Source organism: Vidua macroura, chromosome 1 (genome assembly GCF_024509145.1).
Source record: "Vidua macroura isolate BioBank_ID:100142 chromosome 1, ASM2450914v1, whole genome shotgun sequence".
Classification (NCBI taxonomy): domain Eukaryota; kingdom Metazoa; phylum Chordata; class Aves; order Passeriformes; family Viduidae; genus Vidua; species Vidua macroura.
Window position 1 is genome coordinate 127,239,379 of NC_071571.1, and position 12,370 is coordinate 127,251,748.

General features: G+C 43.0%; 1 protein-coding gene across 3 annotated transcripts in view; it reads left to right on the plus strand.

Moving 5' to 3' along the window:
- Positions 1–3,083: 3,083 nt before the first annotated feature.
- LOC128813397 (transcription factor E2F5-like) overlaps positions 3,084–12,370 on the plus strand; it is a 42,343-nt gene continuing 33,056 nt past the window's right edge. For all 3 annotated transcript variants that reach the window (XM_053988491.1, XM_053988500.1, XM_053988507.1), the window contains exons 1-4: positions 3,084–3,264; positions 9,999–10,108; positions 10,790–10,951; positions 12,137–12,180. In XM_053988491.1, coding sequence (XP_053844466.1) covers positions 3,139–3,264; positions 9,999–10,108; positions 10,790–10,951; positions 12,137–12,180 — 442 coding nt within the window. In that variant the 5' untranslated portion in view covers positions 3,084–3,138. The remainder of the gene's footprint in view (positions 3,265–9,998; positions 10,109–10,789; positions 10,952–12,136; positions 12,181–12,370) is intronic.

The following is a 12,370-nucleotide window of genomic DNA, read 5'->3' on the forward strand; positions in this document are numbered from 1 at the left end:
GATCATCCAGTTCCAGCATCCCTGTCATGGGCAGGGACACCTTCCACTAGACCAGGTTGCTCAGAGCTCCATCCTACCTGGCCTTGAATAATTCCAGAGATGGGGCATTCACAGCCTTTTTGGACAACGTGTTCCAGTGCCCCACCACCCTCACAGTAAAGAATTTTTTCCTATCACCTAATCTAAACCTACTGTCTTTCAGTAGTTTTGTCCTGTCACAACATGCCCTTGTAAATAGACTCTCTCCATCTTTCTTGTACCTGAAAACAGGTTTAATCTGCCACTATTGGAGAATGTGCAACTCCTGCAACTTAGAGTGGCTTTTTTGGCAGTGTAGTTTGGTTTTCTCCCCGGCAATAGGCTCCCTACCAGGCTTTTGAAATAGAGGAGATAATAACCTAAGAGCTTCTTATGAAAGCAAAAAATAACCCTTATGTTAATATATTGTTACACTTATTTCATGGAAGAGGCTTTACCATCTGTACAGTACTCAAGGTGTTTACTTCATTTGCTTGTTCTCAGAAGATTCTAAACTTACTGAACTACCCCGTCCTCTGAAGCATTTTCATGCTGCTGAAGTAGAGGGAGCCGTGAGCAGTAAAATCACAGGGACACGCTGGTACAGCAGGTGGGGCTATTTCCTGTCCCCTTGCACCTCGCAGTAGCTGCAGCAGAGTCCTGTTGTTCCAGTGACCGTAGCAGTCCCTAACACAACTTTACCATCAGTTGTTCAGAACCCAGGCTCTAGCACAATGGCACAGTGTAATTGATGGTGCATTTTGGTGCCCAGCAGCTCTTTAAAAGTATTTAGTGCTAGTAAAAAGCCCTGGCTTTTGGGTAACTGTATGAGGCCTGCTGGGTTTGTTATCAATTTGTTAATGAAAGTTTGTTATGTGAACCACAGCTTGATACCAGCTGCTTCTTGTTGAGGTGCAGCTTAAGGGATGACAAAGGTCTTGAAAACATGGGCACAAGTTAAAAGCAGAGGCCATGGCAGTGGAAACAAAATCCTGATGATCAGTGACAAGTCTTTAACAAAGCACAACCTTGAAATCTGGGAACAAACTCTGTTTAAAAAATGGAAGTAGCAGTAGCAAAGCAAAATTTAAAAAAAGGCAGTCCAACAACTGAATGAGGCACCTGCAAGAGCCTGGGAAAGCACTCCCCACTCTGCTTTGCATGGGGAGAGGTGTGTAGGGCTGGGAATTGTCTAGAGATTGCACTGTCTTAGAAAAGGGTAAAATTCCAAATTTGTGGAGGGGACAGAAAGCAGACACCTGCTTCAGCTCTGACACTCTGCATGGCGTTCCCACACCTGACCCATGAAAACACCAGGAGTGAGCCATCAGCTATAATGGGGTGTCTGCACTGTGGTATTCTCAGCTAAGGTAGGAGAGAGCTGTTAAGGACTGTTTACTTGGAATCTGTTCCATTGGTTCATAATATGCAAAAATTAAGAAATATTGGTAATGGTTAGCAGGGTGTAAGAACAAACTCTAACTATCAGTTTTCTAAAGGCAGAATAATTATTTTTTTACTCTTGTGCTCTGTATACTCCGTCCACAGTGTGTGAGGGAAATGCTCACCTGAAAAGCTGTTCAATAGTACTTTCATGGATATCATTGGTGCAGAAAATGTGCACCATTTCAGAGTGCTCTTCTGGCATGTAGATCAAGTGTTTCCTGGGGCACTTCTTTTTTCTTTGCTTATTATTTGACCAAGCTACACTTTGGGTGAAGTAATTGAATACCTGGAATGTACCAGGAAGTTAAAAAGAACTTATTCTTCCCCTGATTCAATTTCTTAATATCTCCTCTGAGTTTCAACTCCAAAATTATTGTTCTGAAACTTTCAATTTCATGACAGGGAGTTGTTAACATTTTTAACATTAATTCTTTCTATTCCTTGCTCTTGGCTCAGGAATTTCATATTAAAGTACTTGGATGTGTCAGTAGTGCTTGGAACATTGTTTTTCTTGCACGTGACTCCATCTTCGGCATTGTTTCCCTCTTTATGCTTACATGGCTTCCTTACAGCTTTTTAATAAGTGTTTAAATGATTTTTACCCTCAAAATGGTAAAATAATAAAGACATAGTGCAGGTGAAAGCTGCACTGAATTTACCTATTCACAAGGATAAATTTCAACCCGGCATGACTGAAAAACATAATAAAATAAATAAATAAAATACATTTAATTAAATAAAAATATAAACAAAATGTGAACACTAACCTTGTCAAATGCGAGGCATGCTCTCATGCATTAATCATGACAATTTAAAATCAATTCCTTTATTAGACTTTCATTTCCCAACTAGAGAATGATCTGTTTCAATCAATATTGAGTATGGAGTCAAGAAATTCTTGTGTTACTTGAGACCAGGACTGTGGTTCCAGGTCCAGAGCGTTAGCATGCACGTTATGAATATGCGATTGCCTGTGCAGGCGCAGCTCCTGCGTGCCGTGGCACACCCAGGGTGCCGAGCCCCACTGCCGTGTGTCATGGGTAGCTGAGGGTCTGCTCTTCTTTACGTGCATCCCCGGAGTTCTCACACAGTATGGACTTTAACGCTTCTCTGCTTTTATTCGATGGTAACTGAGGGAAAGAGGTGTACCTGAACTAAAGCCAAGTATATTTGGACACCAGTGGAAGGGGCTGTGTAAGCATCGAAAATTCACTGTGTCCCTGGCCAGATCGTCAGCGTGTCTTGTGCCTGGCCTGGGGGGTGTAGGAACACCGTCCGCAATTAATCTAAGTGTTTTTATATCAAATGCGAACGGTGAAATGAGTGGCAAGGAGCTATCGAGGCGGCGACAGGCAGGCTCGTGGGACATGTCTGGCCGACTGCAGGCCTGCGCTATCAGTCCTGGGAGCCCTGAGCGAGGGTCGGGAGCACCCCTACCCAGCCAACTGCAATCCCTCCCTCGCAGGCCGCGGGGCCGCCCACCCTGCCAGGCCGGAGGGGGCCGGGCCCGTCCCCCATCGCAGCCCCGGCCCCGCGGCCGGACCGTGCCGGTTTCCAGGCAACGGCGGCGGCGTCACTTCCTGCGGGCCGCCCCTCCCGCCGCCGCGCTGGGCCGGGGGCCGCGCTCCCGCTCGGGCCGTTGCGGCGGTCGCGACACGTGGCCCCGCCGGCGGCATGGCCGCGGCGGCCGAGGCTGCGGGCGGCGGCAGCAGCCGCCACGAGAAGAGCCTGGGGCTGCTGACCACCAAGTTCGTGTCGCTGCTGCAGGAGGCCAAGGACGGCGTGCTGGACCTCAAAGCGGTGCGAGAGCGGGGGGGCGGCCGGCAGCACCGCCGGGCCCGGCCGGGCACAGGGCCCGCCGCGCTGCAGCCAGGGCGGCGCAGCGCGGGGACCGAGCAGGGCCGCCCGCTCCCTCCTTCTTTCCTCCCTTCCTTCTGTCCCGCCCGCCCGCCCGCCCGGCGTGGCGGGGCCTCCCCCGGCCGCTGACGGGCTGCGGGTGCCCGGTGGTAGCTGACAGCTGCCGCGGTCGGCTAAAACACGCGTTTCGGCCCTTTATAAAGGGGTGTAAGGGGCACCGTGTGTTAAGTTTAACTTACTGAGAGTGGTCTTACTGACTGTGCCCTGTTCTGGGCTCTTCAGTAGAAGAAAGACAAGGAGCTACTGGAGAGGGTCCAACAGAGGGCTGCAAAGGTGGTGCGGGGTCTGGAACATCCCTTATATTTTGTAGTCTCTTATGAAAAGAGACTGCGGGAGCTGGGCCTGTTTAGTCTGAAAACATTGAGAGCAGGTCTCATCGGTGCATGTATATATATATATATATATTTATCTTATTGATGGCTGCCAAGAGGATGGTGCCAGACTCTCTAGTAGTGTGCCCAGTGACAGGATGAGGAGCAATGGCCGTAAACTAAAGCATAGAAGTTTCACCTCAATATGAGGAAGAACTTCTCTATGCTAAGAGGGGGCAGAATGAAATGAACAGGGCTAATGCCTTTATTAATATTCAGCTCTTTATTGAAAAGATCAGCTGGGCAGGGGACCCGAACAGAGCTTGCCCCCGCTGTTGTAGCTTTCCTAGGTAGCTGAAAGGGAAGGAAGCATACAGAGTTTGTTCCTGAAGTCCAGAGTAGCAGCTGTCCCCTTTTCTTTCCTTGTGGCACCCCGGTAGTCAAAGGATGAGGAGATGTGCAGGAATCCGTTGCTTAAATCCAGAACAACAGCTGTCCCCTCTCTTTCCCTTGTGGCAGCACTAGGAAGGTCTGTCTTTTTGTCTCCACTTCCCACAGCCTGCCTACTCTAGTCTTTTTAAGGTGATGGTGACAGGTAAAAGTCGATCAGGGGATGTGTTTCCCTCTTCCTCAGCTAGGGCATTTGTTTAGCCCCCTCTACTGTGTTTATTTCTTTATTTAGGGGTGTCTTTATCCCCTAAAAATACTCCCATGAGCCCAAGGGTTTTTTTATTTGCATTTTAGTCTCAGAATGGTAGCGTGGGGGGGTGGGAGGCCGGTTATCTCTGGGTAGTTTAGAGAAAACAAACAGAGTAATTAGTTAATTAACATTTCAATATCGGTACTCAGCTAGAGTTAGTAGTTGTTTCAGTGTTGCCATGAGAACTAGGAAGGCCCTGCCCGGGAGTATCGGGAACTTTGTTCATTACAAGAGCACTGGAACAAGCTGCCCAGGGAGGTTGTGGAGTCTCCCTCTCTGGAGACATTCAGAACCCACCGCACCTGCTCCGGGAGACCCTGCCATGGTGGGGGTTGGACTAAATGATTTCCAGAGGTCCCTTCCTGCCCTAACAATTCTGTGATTTTTTTTACTGCCCTATGTTGCTCTCTGCACTGACTCAGTGTATGTGCTGCTGTTTAAACCTGTTTCTTGCCACCCCTCTCCTTTAAGCAAGAGAAAACCATGTTGAAAAACAGACCATTGCCGCCTTATGCTTTCTGTGTGTGAATCAAAGAAGCTGAATTGGCACAGGAGTGACAAATCATTGTCAACCAGCTCTGCAGCCAGCCTGCTGCCTCCAAGGCATGCGTGTGGCTGCAGCAGCTGCAGCCTCTCCAGTGATGCCCTGGGACCAACCCACCTTGGCAGGGTCCTGGTGCCAGGAGGTCGCTGTGTTGCAGGAGGGATCCTTGCTACTGTGTCCTGCCAGTTCCCTGGAGCATGCTGCTGCTCTGGCCCAGGAGCTCGGGCCCTCTGGGCTGTTGGGTATGCAGTGCATTGAGGCAAAGGTATGTTAACCTAAGTGGTTAAGGTTGTCAGTGAACAGCTGAGTTGTTCAGCAAAGTGCAGCAAGAGGCTGGCTTGGTGCTCTGCTTAAAGTCCTTTCTGGAAAACTGACCTATTTTTTGATTGCTCTTAATAGGCCCCAGGAGGTAGATGGTGTTCTCGAAGCTTTTTTTGTGTATCCCTCTTCAGAGCGGATGCACTTTAGTGATGTTACTCTGGCTAATTAAACTTCAGGGTGAATAGGAAGGACACTGATAGGTTTTATATTCTTCATTTAGTTATGCTGTGTTCTGGACAAGTTGATGAGCTCCTTAGTATTAGTTGCCTCTTTATCTAGCAAAACAGAAAGAAAATGTCTAGATCTTTGGGATTGTTGTGCAGCTTCTTTTAAGTGTCTGCCACATCCTGAGAGATGTTCCAGGTCAATCTGAGAAGCAAAACATACTCAGTGTGAAAGACATCAGGCCCAAAAGCTTGGCTTAAAGTGCCAAAGAGGATTGACTTGAACAATAAAGTTGGGCTGAGTAGTGGGATGGAGCAATGCTTCTTGTTCTCTTTAGTGAGAAAGGTACCTACTCAGAGGGAGTGAAAGGGTTGATAGCCACAGAAGAGTTAAGTGGGCATTGCAGCCAATCACAGGCATTTATGCTCAAGACCCATTGGAGACTGGTTTCTGAATTACAGGTTACAATTTGTTGCAAGTAAATACTAACTGCAGTGCTTAAACTGTTGGTACATTCATAAGCAGTGAGTCAGAACATACATTTCTGAAACTGGTTTTATCCTAAATAAGCCATATGTCTAATGAAAAATGAAGACCAGTTTGTGTGCTTGTGTAAAGCCAGTGTGCTCAGCAAACTGAAGAACAGGACAGCCTTGAAATGGAACAGAGCATTCCAAGAAATGATTCGTGCAGTGAACACCTTTAAGTGTCTCCCTGCTGGCTGGTATTGACTGTCTGATGTGCTGCTGATTGGTATTTCTGTAACAAAACCAGCAGTAGAAAGAAAATCAAATTTGAAAACAGGTGGATTTCCAGCTTTGTGATTTAGCAGTTGAGAAGGAACATCTGTTCTATGGGACATTTTCTGGTGATCTTTAACACCTCTATAATTATAGTTTAGAAGGGTGTAAGAGGAAGCTGTGAAAATGTTTTAATGCCGGACACTGGTAACATCTGAGAAATTGTGGGAATGGAAGTGAGAATTTTCTTCACTTGAAATTTGAATTTTGTATTTACTTTAAAATCAAACAGCAATTCTAAAATAATGATATACTTGTCATGGAATAGCCCTATATAAAGAAATCTACTTATGGAATTAAGCTTAAAACACTAAGGGATGATATAGAAGGGAAAGAACTAAATTTCTATCTGCAGCAACCCATGAATTGCAGGGAAGAGAGAAAAAGAGCAAGATGAGTGAATAAGGGATAAACCATCTGAATGGATGCTGTTCATACTGTACAATATTTGTGCCCTAATTTCTTAAGTGGGCTTCATTTCTAGCAGAATACCATCCCTGCTCTAATAATGGTTAACTAGTGTTTCTGATCATCAGTGCAAAACATGAGATACTCTAAAATCTACTTGTTTTAGGAGTGTACTGGTCAGGGGCAAATAACTGCCTTACAGTTGCTGTACTCCACAGAAGAAGAAAGAGCCTGTCTGTTAGATTTTACATTCCCTTAGTGTTTATGTTGCAATGACATTCAGTACTTTTATATACAATTTGGCAAGAGCGCCATTCAATTTAAAACTCTCACCAAACTGTTGACAGCCCTCTTGGGGAGAAAATGTTGTCATGTGGTACAGGCAGAGTTCAGAAGATGCAGGACCTCCTTCTTTTGACAGAGACACGAAGAGAGCAAGCAGGCAGTGCTGACCCCTGTGCTTTGTGATGGTTCTCAGTAATTACTCTGCCTCAGTGCTCTATCGAGTTCTTCCTCTCTCTAGGGCTAATGAAGCACATTTACAGCTGATAATTTCTGCTGCCTTTTGTCAGCTCCCAGGGAGAAAACAAGTTGGGGGGGGGGGGGGGGCTACAAACTCCCAACTGCCCTTTTCCTGGCCTTTCTTTCTTATTTCTGGGCATGTGTGCCTGCCTGCAGCTGAACCTGTACTGTACAGTGTGTTTTCTGTATTCCATAGCTCTGTGCTTAGATAGTTTATTCCAGCTCTGAACCTATCTATGAGACACTCATGAATGCTTGGCTTGAATACATACTTAATCAAAGTCTGAGGAGATATTAGGAGGAATAATGATAGAGTTCAGCAGCTTAACATTAGAAGGATTTTATAAAAGAACTCTGAGTGTGGAAGCTATGTCCACCCATGTCAGCTGGACCATTGTTGCAGATGTCCCTTTCTTGACACAGGCTAAGAAGAGATAAGTTTTAACAGTGTTTTTGACAACAGATTTGTGTCAGGAAGCCCTTTTCATTATTTAAATTATTAGTGAATTGTTTATGTGGAGGACTGAACTTAATTTCTGATCCATGTACCTGGCAGAAGGTATCACACTGATAACTGCTAGAATGTCAGGGAAAAACTTCTCAATTGCTTTTTAAAATATCTGTGAAATTTTTAAGAGATAATTAGATTACAAGGTCTGTACCAGAAAGCTAGTGTCTGGATTAAACTTTTCAGCTTGGGAACTGGCTGCAGCTTGTGTTGGAACTCTTGTTGCAAGTAGTTGAACTTCATAGCAGTGATTGAATTGTATACAGGGCTAGTCAAGCCAAATACCTATGTAACTGTGCTGTCCATTTTCCTATGAAATGAGCCCCTGTCCTGGGGATCTGGAGCTGGTGGTGGTAAATCTGCTCCTGGTGTTCATGGGAGCTGTGCTTTGGGCACACAAAATGCAATAGCATTTAGAGTGGAACAATTACTTCAACTTTGAAGCATTTGAAATTGGACACTCAGAAAAAGTGACTTATTAAGAAAAAATCTTAAGCTTTGGTTTTATATCTCCAAATTTATGTATATTGGTATCTTTTGCTACCAGTACAGTTTGGAAATACATTAAGATTAGTAAAGCATTTATACTTTGTAGACAGGCCTTTGGGAAAATTTCAAGAGGTAATGAAATGTCTCCAGAGCAGCTTCTTCACTGTTCAAGCCATGAGTGGTATACTAAGTCCTAGGTAAATATGTGGAGCAGTGGGAAAAAAAAGCAGAAAGTTGAATAGCATCTAAGTGTGTGTTGTCCATTCCTTGCACTGAATAATGTACACAGCCTCCAGAATAACTGAAGACTTTGAGATGTATGGGGTGCTGATACAGCATTGTGCAAATGACATCAACTCTGTCACTTGCTAGATTTTTAAGGTTCTCTTGCAGTCCTTGGGAGCAGTGTGTATGTATGCAGCAGAAATAGCAAATTAAGCTAGCAAGTGCATACCTACTGAAACAAGTGATCAAAGAGCCTGGTTCCTTGGAGAGAACTAAACTGCACTTTATATGTATTTGCGTGCATCTTGTTTTGTTAGTTAAGAAAATGTTTTAAAATACTCATACCATTCATAAAATAAATGCTGCTAATGGTGTCAGTGGAAACAGTGTTTAGTGGGTATATCACTGTCAAGGAGAAAGAACAGTGTTTATACTTCATGGCTAAAGGAGTATTTTTATAATCTCTGTCCTTTCTTTTTATCCTTTCAACTTTATTTCAGTAGCAAAAGGTAATTGTGTTATTAAGCAAAGAAATTTGGTTTTCCTTCCAGGTTATGGTTGTCTCAAGCTGTACCTTTCTTTCATATAGGCTGCTCACAAAAAGCATACATTCAATAGATTGTTGGAACAAACTGAAATAAATCATTATGTTCCTATAGTAGAAATTATTTACCTTTATGCATTAGTTGACATTCAGAAGTCTTTGCCTACCCTTCTCTTTATTTCTTTTTCTATTTGTTTAATATATACAATCCCATGTAATCATTGTATTTAGGTGTCCTGAGTAACTACAGAGTCGGACTCCTCTCAGCTTTCCCTTCTTTTAGTGAATATCCTTTGAACTTGAGCTGCTTTTCAGGTGTGGAAGGCATGAGTAGCTCATTTGCTTATTTTATCTTAAGTCTTTGCATCAGTTACACAAAAGTCACCATGGAGAGTAAGAAGTAAGGCACAAAGTGGTTGTCTCTGCCTGATGCTGCTTTGCTCGGAGGGGCGAGGTGTGGCAGCCCTCAGATGCACTGCACAGCTGGCTGTGTGTCAGCAGCAACATCCCTGGCAGCTGTTCCAGGGTGTCAGTGCTCAGTGTGACAGATGTCCTTCGAGGGACATTTGTGCGAGGACAATGCTGGCCTGAAATACTGCAGCTCTCCTGCAGCCACTTTGTGAAATTACAGCCCTGTTGATTGGTATCCTGGCACTACTGAAGCCAAACAAAGGCTGTAATACCTCGAGTGTCAGTGGAAGGAATGGTAAGTCCTTGGCTTCAGAGGCTTGCCCCACTGCAAGGCATTGCTGCCTGCCTTCCATACCTTTTCCTGCCCTCCAGAAAGAGCATGGCAAGCTCCTCCATGCAGTTGAATATGCTCCAGATACCAACCATGGTCTTTGCAACCCCTTTTACCTCCCTTCTCTGTTAGGGGATAGCCTGTTGGCCTGCAGCCAGGGGACTGCTCCCTGTGCTTTGTAGCACTGCCTGCAGGTGCTAAACTTCAGAGTTCATGGTGGTATCTGGCTCTTGGAGAGAGGAACCTTCTCCTTTCAAAGTTACATTAGATGGCATATTTCCAAGGGAGTGGCTTAAGTGTCTTAGCATGCAAGTTGCTGATACTTGTTCTCTCAACAGGCTGCTGATACGCTTGCTGTGAGGCAGAAGAGAAGGATCTATGATATCACCAACGTTCTGGAGGGGATTGATCTCATTGAGAAGAAGTCAAAAAACAGCATTCAATGGAAGTAAGTTATGTCAGTTCTGCAAATTTTCACATGCCTAAGAGCAACAAAAATTGCTTCTTTCTACTTCTTCTGACTAGATATGACACCATAAAATTAACATTGTGCTAATCAATGAACAATGTGATGTGATGTTGTAGAAGTACAATAAAGTTGCAAATGAACTGTATTTGTTTTCCCTTTAACTTGTGTCTGTGATACATAAAATCAAGTTTAAAGCACATGGAAGAGAATATTTCAGAAAACTTGTAGTGCTACTTTATAACTAGCACTTGTAGTTGAAAAATTCACTCAGAATGAATCTGGGAGGGCTGTCAGGACACAGTCTCCACCTATCTGCCCTACCACAGCAGTGCCTGTTTTCTCTTAGGTCTCTGAAGGTAAAAGCTCAAGATAAGAATTATAGGGGAAGGAGCTAGGGCCTGCAGAATAGTTCCAAGACAGAAAAAAAAAAGCGTGTTCCAAAAGAAGATAAATTTTTGTAGAGGGAAATTCTAAATTTGATCTGAATTAAAGAATTTTCATTTTCCTGTCAAAACACTCCTGGGAGGTTAAATGCTCATTTCCTTCATATTGAATATTAGTACATTTTCCAAGTGTTAAAAATAAGTCTTAAGAAATTATCATTGGATATTTGCTTTAGATTTTTACTTTTGGTTTCATGAACCCTTATACCTTTTTAAGAGGAGTAGGTGCTGGCTGCAATACAAAAGAAGTCATAGACAGGCTGAGGTATCTGGAAGCTGAAATTGAAGATTTAGAACTAAAAGAAAAAGAATTGGATCAGCAGAAATTGTGGCTTCAGCAAAGTATCAAGAACGTCATGGATGATTCTACAAACCACCAATATCCTTTTAAATTAATTGTGTGCATTTTGGAACTAGAATTAAAGCAACAGTTAAAGTGTAGGTAATGGATAAAGCATAATGTAACTCATTTAGCAAGGTACAGCAGTATTTTGTCCGGTTTTACTTCAACAAAAGAAGATATAAATCTTATTTACATGACTTTTTAACTTCCATGACTGTGATTGGTAATATGAAAATAATTTAGCATATATATATATATATATATATGTACAGCAGTAACTATTAAGTCAATAGTATAATCCTAGTAACTTGAAATTAATTAGTGATACTGCTTTCCAGAACTTAAATTTTGTTACCAGCGCTTTACATGAATCTTTTTTGTCGCTTCATTCTTTTGAAAAGATTAAGCTATCAGCCAAAGATAAATGGAGTTGACAATGTCCTGAAGCTTGTTGGGTTTCAAACTGGAAAAAAAATCCTGTATATAAATACCAGAGAGTTGCAGCTGCGTTGCTTGTAAGCATGTGTCTAGCTGTCTTACAAAACATACACCTGAGAATGGGAGCAGGAAAGTGCCCTTCTATCTGTAATACTATCGATAAGTACTTAAAAATTACTGGAGTTTCTGTTCAGAAACTGTTTCTGTAGCAAAGGAGATTGAAGTTATATGTTAGAAAAACTTTTGGTAGAGCTAGCACTGAAATTGATTCCCCAGGGAGGTGGTGGAATATTTGTCACTGGAGGTTTTGCAGACGAGGAAAGACAAACATCTGTCTGGAATGTCTGAACAGTGGATTTATCCTACCTTGAGGCAGAGGAATGGGATGGCAGAAGAATTCTGAAGTTCCCTCTAGCAGTATTTCTGTGTGATTCTGGGAAATGCTGATACATACCTGAATTCTGTATTGTCAAATTAGCAAGGTAAATGGTATTCTTCAAAACAAGATTTTACATGTTCTCCTTTTTTAGAAGAATCTCTTCTTGTTCAAGCTACACAACTGTTTTTCTTTTTGTATTTTCTTTGCTGGTACAGGTATTTTCTTTAAAACACAGAACTCTTTATTATTTGTAACAAGCCATTCTGAAAGTCAAAAATAATGCCTTGATTACACCTCTGACAATAATAACGTTACAGTTTAGGCTCAGTTTGGACAAACTTCTGAAGGCCAGCAAATACTAGTTTTATATTGTATTAAGAAAAATGTTCCTTGACATAAATTACATTTTCATATGTCACCCATGAAGATATCTGCAACTGTTTCAATGGTAAGTTGCTGCTAGGCTGTATTTCTAAAGTGAGAGATTTGTTGAAAAATAACTTGCTAACTAACCCACTTTTTTCCTGCAAGTATTAAGAACTGAGAAGTACTCAATAAGTGATCATTACTAGGTAGAGGTCTCATAATGTTCATGGCTACCAAGTTCTGGCATTTTCTAGTTGTAGTCATAGATTGTA